Source organism: Eretmochelys imbricata, chromosome 12 (genome assembly GCF_965152235.1).
Source record: "Eretmochelys imbricata isolate rEreImb1 chromosome 12, rEreImb1.hap1, whole genome shotgun sequence".
Lineage (NCBI taxonomy): Eukaryota > Metazoa > Chordata > Testudines > Cheloniidae > Eretmochelys > Eretmochelys imbricata.
The window spans coordinates 2,541,388-2,558,016 of record NC_135583.1 but is presented as its reverse complement, the minus strand read 5'-3'; the positions used below and the strand labels follow the sequence as shown (position 1 = coordinate 2,558,016).

The following is a 16,629-nucleotide window of genomic DNA, read 5'->3' as shown; positions in this document are numbered from 1 at the left end:
ATCTGCGTCACTGCAGCCCCTGCCGTGTGCCTGGCCCTGCAAACCAGAGTCACTGTGCAGGGTGTGCAGCCCAAGAGGCAGACGAGTATATTTCTGCCTCCCAGGGCTGGCCTTTCCCATCCCTGGGCCTCGGTCCTCCTTAGGCAGAGGCAATTGAGCTGCTGGTGCCTGCGGAACTCCCAGGCCTGGTCCTAGCCCTAGCTGAGGCAGAATGAAACCGTAGTTTGCTGTGGTGTACTGGAAGTCTCATGCGTTATTGATCAGGAATGAATGAATGCAGCAGGTACTTCCCCTTTGGATGTAAATCTTGGCACTGGCATCCAAGGTTGGAACAGCCTCGGTGCTGTAATTTATGGCTGGACCTTAAATTACATCAGATATTGGTGCTTTGGGATCGCTCCCTCTGCCAAAGTCATGCTTCCAGATGAGCCTTCCAACTCCTTGTATTTCCCTCGCTGTCCCTGCTGCATGTAGGTCTGGTTATTTACCTTGGAAAGGGGGCAGGATTGTAAAATGCTGTTCTGCTCTGGAAAGTGGAAAGAAAAGGAGTACTTGTGGCACCTTAGAGACTCTAGTCTTAGTCTCTAAGGTGCCACAAGTCCTCCTTTTCCTCTTGCGAATACAGACTAACATGGCTGCTACTCTGAAATCTGGAAAGTGGGTCTCTGTGATCAGCCAGTGTGCTTATTTAAACAGCCAGCCCTGCAGACTCCTTTGGGGACTCAGTCAGCTGGTCTCATGTGCCTGCCTTCTGCAGGCCAAAACACACCTTGTGGGACCCCTGCCCCACTGCCTCCAGCTGCATTGCACTTTGCAGCCTCTTAGGTGCATAGGGCCTGGTTTTCAGTGGGAGCTGCAGGTGCCGATATCTCTGAAAATCAGACCGTTAATCACCCATTCTGTGGCTGGCTAAGAGGAACTCTGGCTCCGGCTCCCTCTCCCTGGGCTGGACCTGCCCTGTAAGGCCTGCGGAGTAAAAAGCAGCAAATGTGTACCCAACTCACTCGAGTTGGCAGCTCTGCCCCTGAGATGCGCTGGGAGCCATTTTGGACCACTGTCGCTTTCTATAGCAGAGCCGCATGTCCTAGCATGCAGGGACTTGTCTGTGTCAGACAACACAACCAGTGGATTGCAGAGGGTTAGTGACAGAGGAAGGCTGGCCTAGTGGTGAGAGTGCTAGCCTGGGACTTGGGCAACCTGTCTCAATTCCCTCCCCCGCCCCATCCTTCACCTAGGCTCTGTGCCACTATTTCCCCCTGTGTGCAGTGGGGGTAGTAGCCCTGCCCTACCTCACGGGGCGTGCTCAGATACTGTGGTGATGGGGGGGCTGTATAAATTGCTTAGCTGGATGGATAGAGACCACACATGGCCAGGCCTAGTGGTCAGGGTCCTTATTGCCCATCTGTGGTGTGTGATTGGTGCTGTCCAGTACCCAAAGGCAGACTCAACCCCCTTGCCATGACAGCAAGGCTTGTGCCCAGCAGCCTGGCTGAGCAGCAAATGGCTCTCTGAGCCAGGTGAGAAGGGAGCTCAGTTCTGCCAGGGCTAATGCAGCATTTCTGCCTTCGGAGAGTTAGCCCTGGTGGCCTTTGTGGGATGGTCTGGGCGGAGAGGGAGGGAGACTTGGTTTGTGTGGGCAAAATGACTGAGGAGGGACAGGGACAGCCAACGGGGGAAAGACTTGAAGGTGGGGGGAGCCAGGTGGCCCTTCCTGGTGTCCCCACTGAAGGGGGAGTAGCTGGGGAAAGGAAGCCCTGTAAACAGGGTAGTGTAGTCAGGGGTGGGGAGGACAGCTCCCAGCTGTGCATGGTGCTTGTCTGCAGGGGGCATGGTCCCAGAAACATGAGGGTGGGGAAAGCTCAGGACGTCCTGTGGGGGGCAGGATGCCCCAGACCTGTGTTTTCCCAATATGTTCCATCACTCTGCTGCGTGATAGGGGTTGTGTCTAATGTGGGGAGGAGGGTTCATGGCCTGTGGAGCTATGCTGAACGCTGCCTGGCTTAGAGCCCACGCACTGGCCCAGCCTGTTGTCTCATACACTTCTAATTTCCATTTCAAGCTGTTTGGTGCATTGGCCCTCGGATGCTGTGCCAACCTCGCCCACCTGGATCTCTCCAAAAACGTGTACTCTCACAAGTAAGCCTCAGATTCACTCCCTCTGTCGTCCGTGTCTAGTGAAGTCTGGCCCCAGAGATTTTGTGTGTGTCTGCTGTAAGCCATTGTGTCTATGGCTGAATGCAGTGGCTGCCCAATGCAGTGACCGTGACTTCTTGGAGCAGTTAATCATAGAATCATAGAATATCAGGGTTGGAAGGGACCTCAGGAGATCATCTAGTCCAACCCCCTGCTCAAAGCAGGACCAATCCCCAATTTTTTTTGCCCCAGATCCCTAAATGGCCCTCTCAAGGATTGAACTCACAACCCTGGGTTTAGCAGGTCCATGCTCAAACAGCTGAGCTATCCCTCCCCCCATGGGGGGGGGGGGGAACTCCTTTTCCAGGCTGCTGTGGCCGTGCTTAGTAACCTGTTTGAAAATAGCAGGGGGAAAATAAATCCCATCCCTCCCTCTGTGTGCACGGCAGCATGCGGTCCTGGGAGCAGACATAACATGCTAATGGGTGCAGCAAAATGACTGATTTCAGTTTAGCTTGAGCCTCTTCCTGATCAGTTAAAGCCAAGCCAAAATCAGCCTCGCTAAACTCAAGTAAAAGCGTCCACACGGCCTTTTTGCATCGGCATAACTAAATGGGTTTAGACTCACCCCTTAAATTAAGCCGATGATGCTTCCTCCTGAAGAGCAGCCCGTAGGTTGCAAGTCCTTTTGGGGGACAGACCCCTGGGAATGTGCTGTGGGAAGAGCAATGTGCAGGACGGAAATGCAAAGGATCTTTGTGAACATTAATTTTGATGACCATCGAAGGGTATTTCAAAAATAATTTACCTATGCATTTTTTTATATTCTAGTTTATATATTTCCCCCCGCCCCCTCCTCTGGCACCTGCTTGCATTAGAGGGCGGCTTCTCTTGTTGTATCGACCTTATTTGTGCCTCAAGAGTTGGAGGTTTTCATGCTGGTCTCAGTGTGGCAGCAGGTGTGGTTTGGGGCTGACCGGTGGGAGATGTAGGTTCATTTCCTACCCGGGCCGCCCACACCCTGAGTACACTGCTGTTTGTAGACACGAATACTTCCCTCCCACGAAAGGTTTGTGCCCTTTTCAGCTTCTTCACAATAGCTCCTTTTTCCCCAGGGGTTTTTTTAATCTTAGAACTATCCTGAGTATCAAGTCTTGTTGTCTGTATCTTTGCTGGAGGGCTCCCTGGATGACCAGAGAACTGGGGTGGGATCTCTCTCAGCCCAATAATGAAGTGACTGGTCTGTTTGAACCTTTCACAAAGATTTTTTTTCTCCCAACAGTTCCGTGGGCATTTTAGTTCAATAGATATTAGCAAAAACGAGCAGAAAACAAAAAGCTCTAATGATTCAATTTCCTTGCCCTGCTCAATAGCTCTGCCTTTACTTAGAGTCATAGAAGATTAGGGTTGCAAGAGACCCCAGGAGGTCATCTAGTCCAACTCCCTGCTCAAAGCAGGACCAACCCCAACTAAATCATCCCAGCCAAGGCTTTGTCAAGTTGGGCCTATAACAGGGTGCAACTCACCTCTGCGGCGTCTCCTGCTGGTCATACAGGAATTAGCTCTTTTTACCAGCTCTGGAGACCTCTGCCAGTGTCTCACCGTCACTGGCCCCCATGTCTCTCCCAGACCCCGGTGCCCTTTTACCCAGGGTGCTGCCCCTCCAGGCAATACCCTGCAGATCTGGGTCTCCCCACCCCAGGGAACCCCCCACCCTCTATCCCCAACTTGCCTCAGCCTATGCTCTACTGCCAGTCACCATCTAGCCCCCTTTCACTGGGGCCGACTGCAGTCTGTATAAGCTAGTCATTGTAGGCAAAAGGGGTTTGGACCTGCTGCCTCTGCCTACCCTTGGGTTGCCCTGTTGCAACCCCAGTACCCTGTCTTAGGCTGTCTGCCAGGCCTGCAGGCTGGGGCTTTTCCAGTCTGGAGCCTCCCAGCTCCCATGGCCTTCCCCAGCCCCGCTTCACCTCAGGTACCCTGGTATGCTCCCCAGCAGCCAAGCCCATCACCCTCCACAGCTAGAGGAGACTCTGTGTGCTCCTAGCCCACTGCCCTCTTATAAGGGCCAGCTGGGCCCTGATTAAGCCAGCTTCGGCCTGATTGTGGCGTGGCCCCCAGCAGAGGCTGCTTCTCCCAATCAACCCTGCTTTTCCTTTCCTGCCACAGCCCTCTCCCCGGGCTGTTTTAAGCCTTTTAAGGCAGGAGCAGGTGACCACCCCACTACAGGGCCTTAAAAATCTCTGAGGATGGAGATTCCACTAGCTCCCTAGGTGACCCATTCCAGTGCTTCACCACCCGCCTAGTGAAATAGTGTTTCCTAATATCCAACCTAAACCTCCCGCACTGCAACTTGAGACCATTGCTCCTTGTTCTGTCATCTGCCACCACTGAGAACAGCCGAACTCCATCCTCTTTCAACCCCCCGCTTCAGGCAGTTGAAGGCTGCTATCAAATCCTCCCTCACTCTTCTCTTCTGCAGACTAAATAACCCCAGTTCCCTCAGCCTCTCCTCATAAGTCATGTGCTCCAGCCCCCTGATCATTTTCATTGTCCTCCACTGGACTCTCTCCAATTTGTCCACATCCCTTCTGTAGCGGGGGACCAAAACTGGATGCCATACTCCAGGTGTGGCCTCACCAGTGCCGAATAGAGGGGAGTAATCACGGCCCTCGATCTGCTGGCAATGCTCCTACTTATACAGCCCAATATGCCATTGGCCTTCTTGGCAACAAGGGCACGCTGCTGACTCACCCAGCCATAGGCGGAGCTATATGGGCCCCTAGTGCCCCCCAAGCAGCTCCCTGTCCCCGGAGTCACCGTCTGCTGTGGAGAGGCCCCAGCGCTGAGCGGCTCCCAGCCCCTAGGCCAGGAACCCCCGCCAATGGGAGCTGCAGGGGCCGACGCCAGAGCTGCCTGGCTGTGCCTCCACGGCGTGGGGGGAAGGGAGCCGCAGGCAGAGAGAGCGGCAGGAGTCTGTCACTGTCCGACAGACACAGCCAGGGGGTTGTGGGGACGGACAGATGGGGACGGACAGATGGAGCCGGGGGTGGGGGAAAGGAGCCTCGATGGGCACCCCAGCGCTGGCATAAAATACACAGTACAGAGGGGGCTTCCTGAGGGGGCTATAGCAACACCCCCCCACAGAGCAGATCCAGGCTGTGGCTGGCTCCATCCAAAGACCCCCACAACCCTCTGCCCCCCCCGAGAGGGCCCCAATGGCCTCTGTGTCCCTGTCACCCCTCACCAGAGAGCCCCCCCTTTGTGCCAGACAACTCCCCTCCCCTGCTCCAGAGCTCCCTACAGTCTCCCCCTTTGCCTCCCCCCCACCTCCAGCCCATTGGCCGGGAGGCTCCCAGTCTATTGGCCAGCGCCGCCAATGGGAGCTGCACCTGAGGCAGGGGGCCTGCTTCATAGGCGTGCACAGCACATTTCATTAGGGTGCACACCCAGGGAATTTTATTTATCTATTTATTTTTAAAGGCGAACATTTAGCACACACTTTTCCACACTGAAAAAAACCAGTAACCTAGTTAATAATAATAATAATATCCACCCATAGAATTAATGAAGAATGTGTGTATACTGTATATGAGATTATTATATGAGAAATGAAAATAAGCTTGCTTTGGGATTCTACAAGGCACTTATTTAACTACTTTTGGTACCCTGAGTAATGATAACACTTATTGCAAATCGCATAAACAGGGATCTCATGGTCCCCTTCCTTCACCCCCTTGCAAAGGCACAGGTGTTAGTGCTGGCTGACCTAGGGCTGCCGAAAACCCTATGGGCAAAACATATGGAAAGAAGAGAGTCAATTTATACAGAGGGCTGAGGGGGGACTCCCACAGTGCATTAATTAACACTTAATAAATTCATCAAAATTAAATACATTACTGAGATAAGAACCTGTAATGGCAACTTTACTTCATGAGAAGCTCCAGAGAAAGAAGACCTAGAGGGAATCCCAGGGAAACCAAAGGGGCTGGTAGAGAGAGCAGACAGAGAACAAGGCTGGAGGCAGAGTGGCTGCAGGGTTGGCCCAGTCTTCTGCATCTCACCTGTGGGTGGAGACACCGATCTCTAGCACTGTAAGAGGGAACAATAGAATGGAATGCCCAGACGAATGAATGACTAGAGTACAGTTTCCTAAGGGACCCATACTCTTGCAGAGCTTTTCTAGCTTTGACATTTACATTTCTACATGGTTTGGCCCACAGAAATAAAAATTTGCACATCTTCCATGTGTTTTTGGACCAATGGGAAAAAACCAGTTACAATTCAAGTGACTTAAAAGATGCAGACCTGCCTGGCCGTGCCTCCAAAGCACCGGTGGGGGAGTCACAGGTGAGCAAGCCCCAGTCATTATGGCCACAGGCCCAGCAATTCTCTGGGTATTTAATTTCACTGAGGCAAGTAATTCAATCTACTCTTCCTTTCCAGACAGTTTGTGGCTTTTCCTGTAAGAAAACTTACAATTTCTTTGCAAAGAAGTCCATTTATAGTTTTTTTCACTTGAAGTATATTTTCTGGTTGTTCATAAGCTCATTTATTTTGTTAACTCAGTTTCTTAGACAATTTTAAAAGTCACTTGAATTGTACCTGTTTTTTTCCATTGGTCCAAAAACACATGGAAGATGTGCAGACTTCTCTGTCACTGCCATTTTAAAATGAAGATTGATGTCTTTCTAAGACCTGCTCTCGCTTAGCCAGCTGGTCTGGGCTTGGTGCAGGAGTCACTGGCTAAGGATCGCTAGGCTGGGCTGGGCTGTGCTGGAGGGCAGATTGGCTGGTCTCAAGGGTTCTCTCAAGCCCTAGCAGCTTAGAATGCTGCCAGCGTAGCACCGTTTTGCAGATGCTCCAAATAAGGTTGCCAACTTTCTACTTGCACAAAACCAAACACCCTTGCCCCATCCCACCCCGCCCCATCCCACCCCACCCCTTCTCTGAGGCCCTACTTCTGCTCACTCCATCCACCTTCACGAACTCGCTCATTTTCACTGGGCTGTGTGACAGGGTCGGGCCAGATAGCTATAGGAGAGTAATAGAAGGCAGATATATCAGCCCCAGGTTAAGTATGTCCCTTTTCCCTGGGTAAGATAACAGGGAAGGTTCCAGAACAATCAGGAACCTTCTGGAGACCATTAAGATGACAGGCTGATTAGAACACCTGCAGCCAATCAAGAAGTTGCTAGAATCAATTAGGGCAAGTTAATCAGGGCACCTGGCTTTAAAAAGGAGCTCACTTCAGTTTGTGGTGTGCATGTAAGGAGCTAGAGGTGCTAGGAGTGAGAATACAGACTGTTAGAGGACTGAGGTGTACAAGCATTATCAGACACCAGGAGGAAGGTCCTGTGGTGAGGATAAAGAAGGGGTTGGGAGGAGGCCATGGGGAAGTAGCCCAGGGAGTTGTAGCTGTCGCACAGCTGTTCCAGGAGGCACTCTAGACAGCTGCATTGCACAGGGCCCTGGGCTGGAACCCAGATTCCCCACAAATCCTCCCAACTCCTGGTCAGACACAGGAGGAGTTGACCTGGACTGTGGGTTCATGCAAACAGCCAAACTGAGGGCTGCCGTGAAGCTCCAAGGCAAGCAAATCCTTGGCCAATAAGCGCAAGACCCACCAAGGTAGAGGAGGAACTTTGTCACAGCTGGGGCAGGGGGTTTGGGTGCGGGAGGGGGTGAGGGCTCCGGCTTGGGGAGCAAGCTCTAGGTTGAGGCCAGAAACGAGGAGTTCAGGGTGTGGGAGGGGGCGCCAGGCTGAGGCTGTGAGTTGGGATGCGGGAGAGGGTGAGGGCTCCAGCTGGGGTTGTGGGCTCTGGGGTGGGGCCAGGGATGAGGGATTTGGGGTGCAGGAGGGGGCTTCAGCTGGGGGGTGGAGCTGAGGGTTTCACAGTATGGGAGGGGTCTCCAGGCTGAGGCAGGGAGTTGGGGTATGGGAGGGGGTACAGGCTCTGAGCTGGGGGTGTGGGTTCTGGAGTGGGGCCAGAAATGAGGGGTTCAAGGTATGGGAGGGGGATTGGGGCTTGGGGGTGGGGTGAGTGCTCCAGCTTGGGGTGCAGGCCCTGGGGTGAGACTGGGGATGAGGGATTTGGGGTGCGGGAGGGTGCTCTGGGATGGGACTGAGGGGTTCAGGGGGTGGGAGGCGGATGGGGGCTGGGACAGGGGGTTGGGACATGGGAGGCGGTGAGGGGGACAGGCTCCAGGCAGTGCTTACCTCAGACAGCTCCCAGAAGTAGTTGCATGTCCCCCCTCTGGCTTCTACACAGAGGCACAGCCAGGCACCACTGTGTGCTGCCCTGTCCACAGGCGCCACCTCTGCAGCTCCCATTGGCTGTGGTTCCTGGCTAATGGGTGCTGTGGAGCTGGTGCTTGGGGTGGGGACAGTGCGCAGAGCCCCCTAGCTGCCCCTAGGCATAAGAGCCGCAGGGGAGACATGCCGCTGCTTCTGGGAGCAGCGTGGAGCCACGGCAGGCAGGGAGCCTGCCTTAGCCCTGCTGTGCTCCCAACTGGACTTAGAATCATGGAAAATTAGGGTTGGAAGAGGCCTCAGGAGACCTTCATCTAGCCCAGCCCCCTGCTCAAATTAGGACCAGGGCCAGGACCAACACCAACTAAACCATCCCAGCCAAGCCTTTATCAAACTGGGCCTTGAAAACCTCTAAGGATGGAGATTCTACCACCTCTCTAGGTGACCCATTCCAGTGCTTCACCACCCGCCTAGTGAAATAGTGTTTCCTAATATCCAACCTAGAGCTCCCCTCTGCAACTTGAGACTATTGCTCCTTGTTCTGTCATCTGCCACCACTGAGAACATCTGACCTCCATCGTCTTTGGAACCCCGCTTCAGGCAGTTGAAAGCTGCTATCAAATCCCCCCTCACTCTTCTCTTCTGCAGACTAAATAAGCCCAGTTCCCTCAGCCTCTCCTCATAAGTCATGTGCCCTAGCCCCCTGATCATTTTTGTTGCCCTCCCGCTGGACTCTCTCCAATTTGTCCACATCCCTTCTGTAGGGGGGCCCCCAAAACTGGACACAGTACTCCAGATGTGGCCTCACCAATGCCAAATAGAGGGGAATAATCACTTGCCTCGATCTGCTGGCAGCAGTGCTGACCGATGCTGCCAGGGTCCCTTTTCGACCGGGTGTTCCGGTCCAAAACTGGACACCTGGCAACCCTAGCTCCAAACTGACGGACTCTGTGATTTGGGGCTGGTGTCCGGGCTGTGTTACTGTCGACAGAGGCCATGGCCGAGTTGGGGTTAATTGAAATGGCAGAAAGGGGGCTGAGACAATATGCTGGGATCCGATGCCTCTTCTGTTTGTTTTAGAAAGCTGAGAGATGTCCCTCCAGCCATCAAACTGTTTTTCAGCAAGGCGGCTGCCCTCCGATACGTCGGCCTGGCGTGTACCAAGCTGCCGCCAGAGGCCGTAAGGTAAGGGGCCTGTTTTCTAACGCACTTAGGGACAGAATTGCAAGGGTTCGGCACCCGCAACTGGGGACAGATTTACAGCAGTGACTAGCCTCCAACATCTCAGCCCTAGTGATGCTCAGCCTGTACTCTGCAAATTGAACACAGGTGCGAATAGCAAGGTCCTCGAGAGGGCGCCTTCTGGTTGCTGGTTGCAGACGTGTGTGTACACAGCGGGTGGGAAAACCAAAGCTGTGGGTGTCCTGGGGAGTCTTGCCTGTGGCCATGGCTGGGGGAGCCTTAGAGGATTAAATTGCTGTGGTTTGCAGTCGGGGGGTGCCAGGGCTGGCTCTAGGTTTTTTGCTGCCCCAAGTCTGTGTGGTTTTTAAAAAAAAAAAAAAAAAAAGGGTGGCTGGAATGTTGCCCCTGGAATTGTGCTGTCCCACGGATGTGCTTGCTTTGCTGGTGCCTAGAGCTGGTCCTGGGTGGGGGATGTGTAGGATCGGAGTTACTTGGGCCAGAGAGAACCTGCCTGAAACCACAATCAGAGGGGTTTAGCCGATAACAGGCTATTGATTTAGTAAATCCCTATTTATTAAGCCCAGCTAATATATCTAGCAGCCTCCTCTGGGGCAGGGAGTTCCCCAGACATCCAAGTGCAGGCCGCCGCTGGTTCCAGTCTGATTCACCCTCCCCCATCATTCAGCACTGCCTGCCCTTTCCCCAGCCCCTTCAGTCCTGCTGACAATAGGGCGAGTGAGCATGCAGGAGACAAAGGAACAGAACTGTACTTGTGTCAAGGGGCAGCGGGAGCCCGTAGTGTGACCCCAGACAGGAGTGGTGACAGAGACTCCCTGGAGTCCAGCAGGGCCATTGCAGGTGCTGTGGATTAGCCGCAGAAGGCGCTCAGGTGTCATGCTGGTGGATGGCAGGAGAGAACCTAGGATAGCTAGGGCGGCTGGTGGGATGCACCTTTGGCTCTCCTAGCACCACGCACTGTTCCAGAGGGGCTGCAGGGCCAGGGAGCAAGAGCCAGGGCTGCTTCTACCCCCAGCTGCCCCAAGTGACCCCATGTTGTAGCCCCAGTGTGCACCCTGCCCTGCAGGGTGAGTGAGAGGGGAGTCACTGACTGTTCCCGAGGGTGTTTCCATGGGGAGGCTGGCAGCATATCCAGCTCCCTCTGCCTGCTGATGTGAGTGCTGGGTTCACAGCCTCTTGAAACGCTGGTTACTTTCTGGTTCATTGCAGGGCCTTGCTGCAGGGGCTGGCGTATAACTCTCAGATCAGTGACCTGCACCTGGACCTCAGTAGCTGCGAGGTGAGAACATGGCACGTGACCCAGTAAAGCGGAGCGACAGCTGAGTTCCAGCTAAACCATGACACTGCATCTGAGCCCCACAGCCCCGGGTGAAGAACTCCCGGGGCTGGGCAGTAAGTGTAGCTCTCCCACCAGAGCACAGAGGCTGGGCAGAGCAGTAGGACTTCATGGAGTTGTAGCCTTCCACCAAGGCCGAATTTTCAGCCAATTATCGAGTAGTTTAATTGTTACGCGGATGTTACGATCTAGGCATTTATGAGGAGTGCCTGGGCAGAAGCCAAGCCAGGGGGGAGAGCATCATCCTGTGTAAGCCACTGACCTGAAAAGACAGGTTTCAGAGTAACAGCCGTGTTAGTCTGTATTCGCAAAAAGAAAAGGAGGACGCGTGGCACCTTAGAGACTAACCAATTTATTTGAGCATAAGCTTTCGTGAGCTACAGCTCACTTCATTGGATGCATACCGATATTCCACAGTATGCATCCGATGAAGTGAGCTGTAGCTCACGAAAGCTCATGCTCAAATAAATTGGTTAGTCTCTAAGGTGCCACAAGTACTCCTTTTCTTTTTGACCTGAAAAGAGTTAACTGTCTGAAAGGAGCCCCTTGTGTGGTGCCTGTGAGATAGCCAGGGCTGAGCCCGTTTTCTGCTGCTTCTGAGCACTGCCTGGTGCTGGCACCAGGCTGGGGAGCATTGCAGCTACGTATTCTGACTACAAATGGGCACTCCCACGGCAGGTCCTGCGATCCCGAGCCTCTCCCACCTTCCCTCCCATCTGTGGGCCTCTTCCTGAGGGTTTCCTAACACTTCTGCAGTGTTCACGATTTCCCCCCAGCGCCTTCGGAGGCTGATGGGAATGAGGATCCTGGCTGTGCTAATGGGAGTGGGAGTCAGATCGGGGTTAAGGTGGCTGCAGCAGAGCTGAGACATCAGGCCCGTCACACAGGGTCAAAGCTTGAAAAGCACCTAGGTGGTTTAGGCACCCTAATTCCCATTGAAAGTCACTGGGATTTAGGCTCCTGAAGGACTTTTGAAAATGGCTCCTCAGTCGCTCCTAAACTGCTTTTTGGAAAGTTACCGTGAATCTCTCTGGTCCAGCTCCTCAAAGATAGTTAGGCACCTAACTCCCGTGGATTTTCTGGGCCTCTAGGCCTCAGTTTCCCCATCTATAATAATGCCCACCCACCTTTGGTGACAGCTTTGTGCCCCATGGCTGAAAAGTGCAAAGGGTTTTTATTTATTCCTTCCTCCACGTGCTGTGTCTCTGCCCTGTGCCGGCAGCGGTGGCTTTGGTTCTAACCTGAGCCCGGGGCATGCTGTGCGAACAATCTGCAGGCAGTTCATGGTGGGGTTCCGGGTTACAATGTTTGCTCTTATTGCAGGATGATCCCAGGGGCACTAAGCGCCGACTCGACTTTCCCAACTGTCATGTTCTTGGTTGTGAAAATCTGAATGTTCCCTTTACTCTTGTTCTGTTTTGTCTTTCATTTAAAGTTGAGATCGGCAGGTGCCCAGGTGATCCAAGATCTGATTTTTGATGCCAATTCAATTAGGAATTTGGATTTATCAGACAATGGTAGGTACATAGTTTCTTTGACTTGCAGTGAGCTTTGTCACCGTGGCTGGAAGTGTCTTTTCCTCTTAACCTTGGCACGAGGCTGTGTGCTGCCATTCTACAGAAGCCAAGATAAGTCCCCTGCCAGAACAATGACTGAGGAGGTCAAGATCCCATCAATTGTTGTTGAAATAACCATTTAAAAGATGAGACTTGTTTTGATGAGGGGTGACTAACTGAGGCTCTCTGAGGTGCCACGTGTGGTTATATACCAGGGGTGGACAAACTTTTTGGCCCGAGGGCCATATCTCCATATAGAAATTTTATGGCGGGCCATGAATGCTCATGAAATTGGGGTTTGGGTGCAGGAGGGGGTGAGGGCTCTGGGGTGGGGCTAGAAATGTGGAGTTCAGGGTACAGGAGGGGGCTCCGGGCTGGGGCAGGGGCTTGGTGGGGTTGGATGAGGGCTCTGGGGTGGGGCTGGGGGGTTTGGGGTGCAGAAGGGGGCTCCAGACTGGGACTGAGGGGTTTGGAGGGTGGGAGGGGGACCAGGGCTGGGGCAGGGGTTGAGGTGCAGGGGGTGGTGGTGAGGGCTCCAGCTGGAGGTGCAGGCTGTGGGGTGGGGATGAGGAGTTTGGGGTGCAGGAGGGTGCTCCAGGCTAGGACTGAGGTTCAGAGGGTTGGAGGAGGATCAGGGCTGGGACAGGGGGTTCAGGCGCAGGCTCCAGGCAGCGCTTACCTCAAGCAGCTCCCGGAAGCAGCGGCATGTCCCCCCTCCGGCTTGTAGCCCAAGGCATGGCCAGGTGGCTCTGCTGCGCATTGCCCCTTCCTCAGGCGCCGTGCCTGCAGCTCCCATTGGCCGCAGTTCCTGGCCAATGGGAGGTGTGGGGATGGCGCTTGGGGCGGGGGCAGCGCGTGGAGCCCCCTGGCTGCCCCTAAACATAGGTGCCAGCGGGGAGACATGCCGCTGCTTCTGGGAGCTGTGCAGAGCTGTGCACGGAGCAGCTGCGGACCCTGCTCCCTGGTTGGAGCATGGTGAACCCCAGACCCCGCTCCCCCGTGGGAGCTCGAGGGCCAGATTAAATTGGCACGTGGGCTGGATGTGGCCAGTGGGCCGCAGTTTGCACACCCTGTTATATACGGTATTGCTGCCATCCCTGCCCTTGCTTCTTTGTATCGCTATTCGTAGGCATGCTTCCCCGTTTCCATGGTGTACTTCTTCCATTACTCCAAGACTCCATTGCTTTCGTTTGGTGCTTCTCTTCTTGTACCTGTTACTGACAAGTGCTAATAGGGGCAGAAGTGGCAAGTGGCTGGCTGGCTGGCTGGCTGGCATGCTGTAGCTGCGTTGTAGCTAGACCTGGTACATTTTGTTCCGGTGGAGCATTTTTCCATCAGAAAATGCCATTTGGCTGAAATAGAAACTATCTGTGGGAACATGTCAAGTTCAATGGAATTTTTGACATTCTCCAAATGCTTTGGGTTTTTTAATGAAATCAAAAGCAAAGGTTTCATTGACCCCCAAGTTCATGTTTTTTTTGTTTTTTTTTAAATTTCATTTCTCGGCAGATTTCTTAATTCTTCGGTTTTGTTTCAGTTAGGAACAAAAACCATTTTTGACATGGCAGAATTTCTTGTGGTTCCTGCACTGCTCTGGTAGTGTGGCATGTGCCCATTTCTCCTTCTCTAAGCTGCTCCTGTGTCCCAAACTCAGAAGAGCAATTCTGTGCTAATGGGGCCGTTGTGTGAAGTAATTTTCCATCTGTCTGGTCAGTGGTGACAGCTGTGTGCAAATGACCGACCTGGTTACCTGGCCCGTTGGCTGCCTGCTGGCCAGACACCAGACTCCTCAACAAGTATATTGGCACTCTCACAGGGCATTGCTCCAGAGTCGCTGGTTGGTTTCTAGTGTGCCTCAGCACCATTCTGGTTTGGGATGGGTTTCCAGTTCTCTCCTCCCCTGGCCTGGTTTGGTTTTGTGTGTGTATTTTGCTCTGGTAGGACTTCACTGGAAATTAGCAATGACAAATGAACTTAAAAAGGGCTTGTGAAGGAGGGAACTCCCTTCTCGAAATTCCCTGTGGCACTTCCCTTTTTATTGTTTCTGATGGAAGATTTCCCAAGTCTCTGCATCTCTTGACCTGCTAATGGGACTTGGGCGAGTAGTGTGGTGACTGGGGCTGACTGGCTTTACCACTCGACATGCCTGTGGAGGGAACGCGTAGAACCCTGCTGGGCTTGTCACAAGGCAGTTGCTTTGGCTGTATTTTCTGTATTTGAATTCTGGCTGGCTGCTATTTGTTGGTGTTTAAGGGATTCTGTTCTGGGCAGGGAGGCAGACAGCTTTCCCCGTGGGCAAGCCCTGCTTCTTGGTTCTGTGAGGGCTCCTGTGCCACCCCGCCATGCTTCTGTTGTCAGAGCCCACCTTGTTGAGCAGACAGCCCTCTCTGAGCTAAGTAACAGTGCGTGTCTGGCGGCCAAGGCGGGGGGCCTGATCTCCTGGGTTGTAGACCCCTTCCCTGCAGTCAGAAGCATCATCTCATTTCACTTCAAGCCAGGAGGGGAAGCCCTGGGAGAGAACTGGCACTGTAGGCCCCTCCGTCAGCAGCCAGGAATCCTCCCAGCTGCCAAGCAGCCCCCCCATGCATGATTATGTCCCCCCTCCCCCAGGCTTTATTCCGTCTGTTCAGCCAGGTGCCCTGGGAGGAGCAGAGGCAGGATTGTTCTGCTGGCTCTCTCCACTCCACACAGGAGCTTAACAACCAGCCCTGGAGAAACATGGCCGTCTGAAAGCAGAGCCTGGGATTGGTCAAGCTGCGTGGGGGAATAGCCCACCAGGATCCCCCACAAACCCATCCACTCTGCAAGGGCACTAGCCTCCTCGGGCCAGCGAGTCACCATCTGCCAAGGTTGTGGTGCCCTGAAGGTGGCCAGGGGACAGATTGAGTAGTTTGTCCATCTCCGTGGGCCTGTTCAGGTAGGGATGCGCCCCTCAGCGTAAGGTTTAGCAGCATCTGGTGCTACGATAGCAAAATCTGGGCTTTTCTCACAACTCTCCTGCTGCAGGTATGGCCGGCAGTTGCCACGTCTAACTCCTCTCCTCCCTGTTCATGCCAAGTGTCCTTGGGGCATTGGCAGTCACTAAGTGTCAGACACTGGTCACGGATTGTCATTGCTGCTTTTGTGTTTTGTAGGCTTTGATGCTGACATGGTCACGTTGGTGCTGGCGATTGGCCGAAGCAAATCCATTAGGCACGTCTCCTTAGGAAAGAATTTTAACATCAAATCCAAGTAAGTGTCGTGTGACTCATGCATGTAATGAAGTGAACTTTAACAGGCCTGGGCCTAATCCCCGATTTTTATACACACTAGGTATGTTGCAGGTAGTCAGATTACATTTATTTACTGCAATGACTGCTCAGACTGTAGCTTTGCATTGTTAATCACCATTTGGCTTTGTGTGTACTGGGCCTTTAAATTATAATGCTCTTGTAAATCAGAGGTATCAAAGCCATGGAATCATCTCCTAGAAATGTGGGGCTGGAACAGACCTGGAAGTCAGCCAGGCCAGCTCCCTGTGCTAAGGCAGGGCCAAGGAAACCTAGACCAGCCCTGAGAGGGCTTTGGCCAATCTGTTCTTAAACACCTCCAGTGACAGGGATTCCACCACCTCCAGTCCAGTCACAGCGGTACTGAATTTCCATGGACTATCGTGAGTCCCAAAGGCCTGCGGTGTTTGCCTCAGTACTCAGCCCGATGCAGGTTTAGGGATGAGCTCTTGCTGCCTGAATTCAGACTGGAACAGGTGCAGAGAGAGGCTTCTGGGGTGATCAGGGGACTGGAGAGAGCCTGTTGTGAGAGGAAACTAAAAGAGCTTGGCTTGCTTGGCCATGCGAGATGGGCTGATTGCTCTCTGTAAATAGTGGGAGGGGTGGGACGGGGGAGAAGAGCTGTTTAAGCTAAAGGACAATGTTGGAACCAGGATAAACTGGCCAGGCGTACATTTAGGCTGGAAATTAGAAGGTTTCTTACCATCAGCGGGGAGGCTGTTGCAGCACCTCACCCAGCAGGAGTAGTGGTGCAAAGGACCCAGCTAGTTTGAAGATGGGACCTTGATACATTTATGAAGGGGATGATCTGACGGGGTTGCCTGTGAGTAGCAGGGGACTGGACTCAATGGCCATCCCTGCCAGTCCTTTGTTCTTGGGTTA

The 16,629-nt window shown here is 53.4% G+C and overlaps 1 protein-coding gene across 1 annotated transcript in view; it reads left to right on the top strand.

Moving 5' to 3' along the window:
- Nucleotides 1-16,629, top strand: part of CARMIL2 (capping protein regulator and myosin 1 linker 2) — a 139,302-nt gene that overhangs the window by 47,948 nt on the left and 74,725 nt on the right. The window contains exons 15-19 of the mRNA XM_077830718.1: nt 2,060-2,136; nt 9,467-9,571; nt 10,796-10,865; nt 12,358-12,439; nt 15,613-15,709. Coding sequence (XP_077686844.1) covers nt 2,060-2,136; nt 9,467-9,571; nt 10,796-10,865; nt 12,358-12,439; nt 15,613-15,709 — 431 coding nt within the window. The remainder of the gene's footprint in view (nt 1-2,059; nt 2,137-9,466; nt 9,572-10,795; nt 10,866-12,357; nt 12,440-15,612; nt 15,710-16,629) is intronic.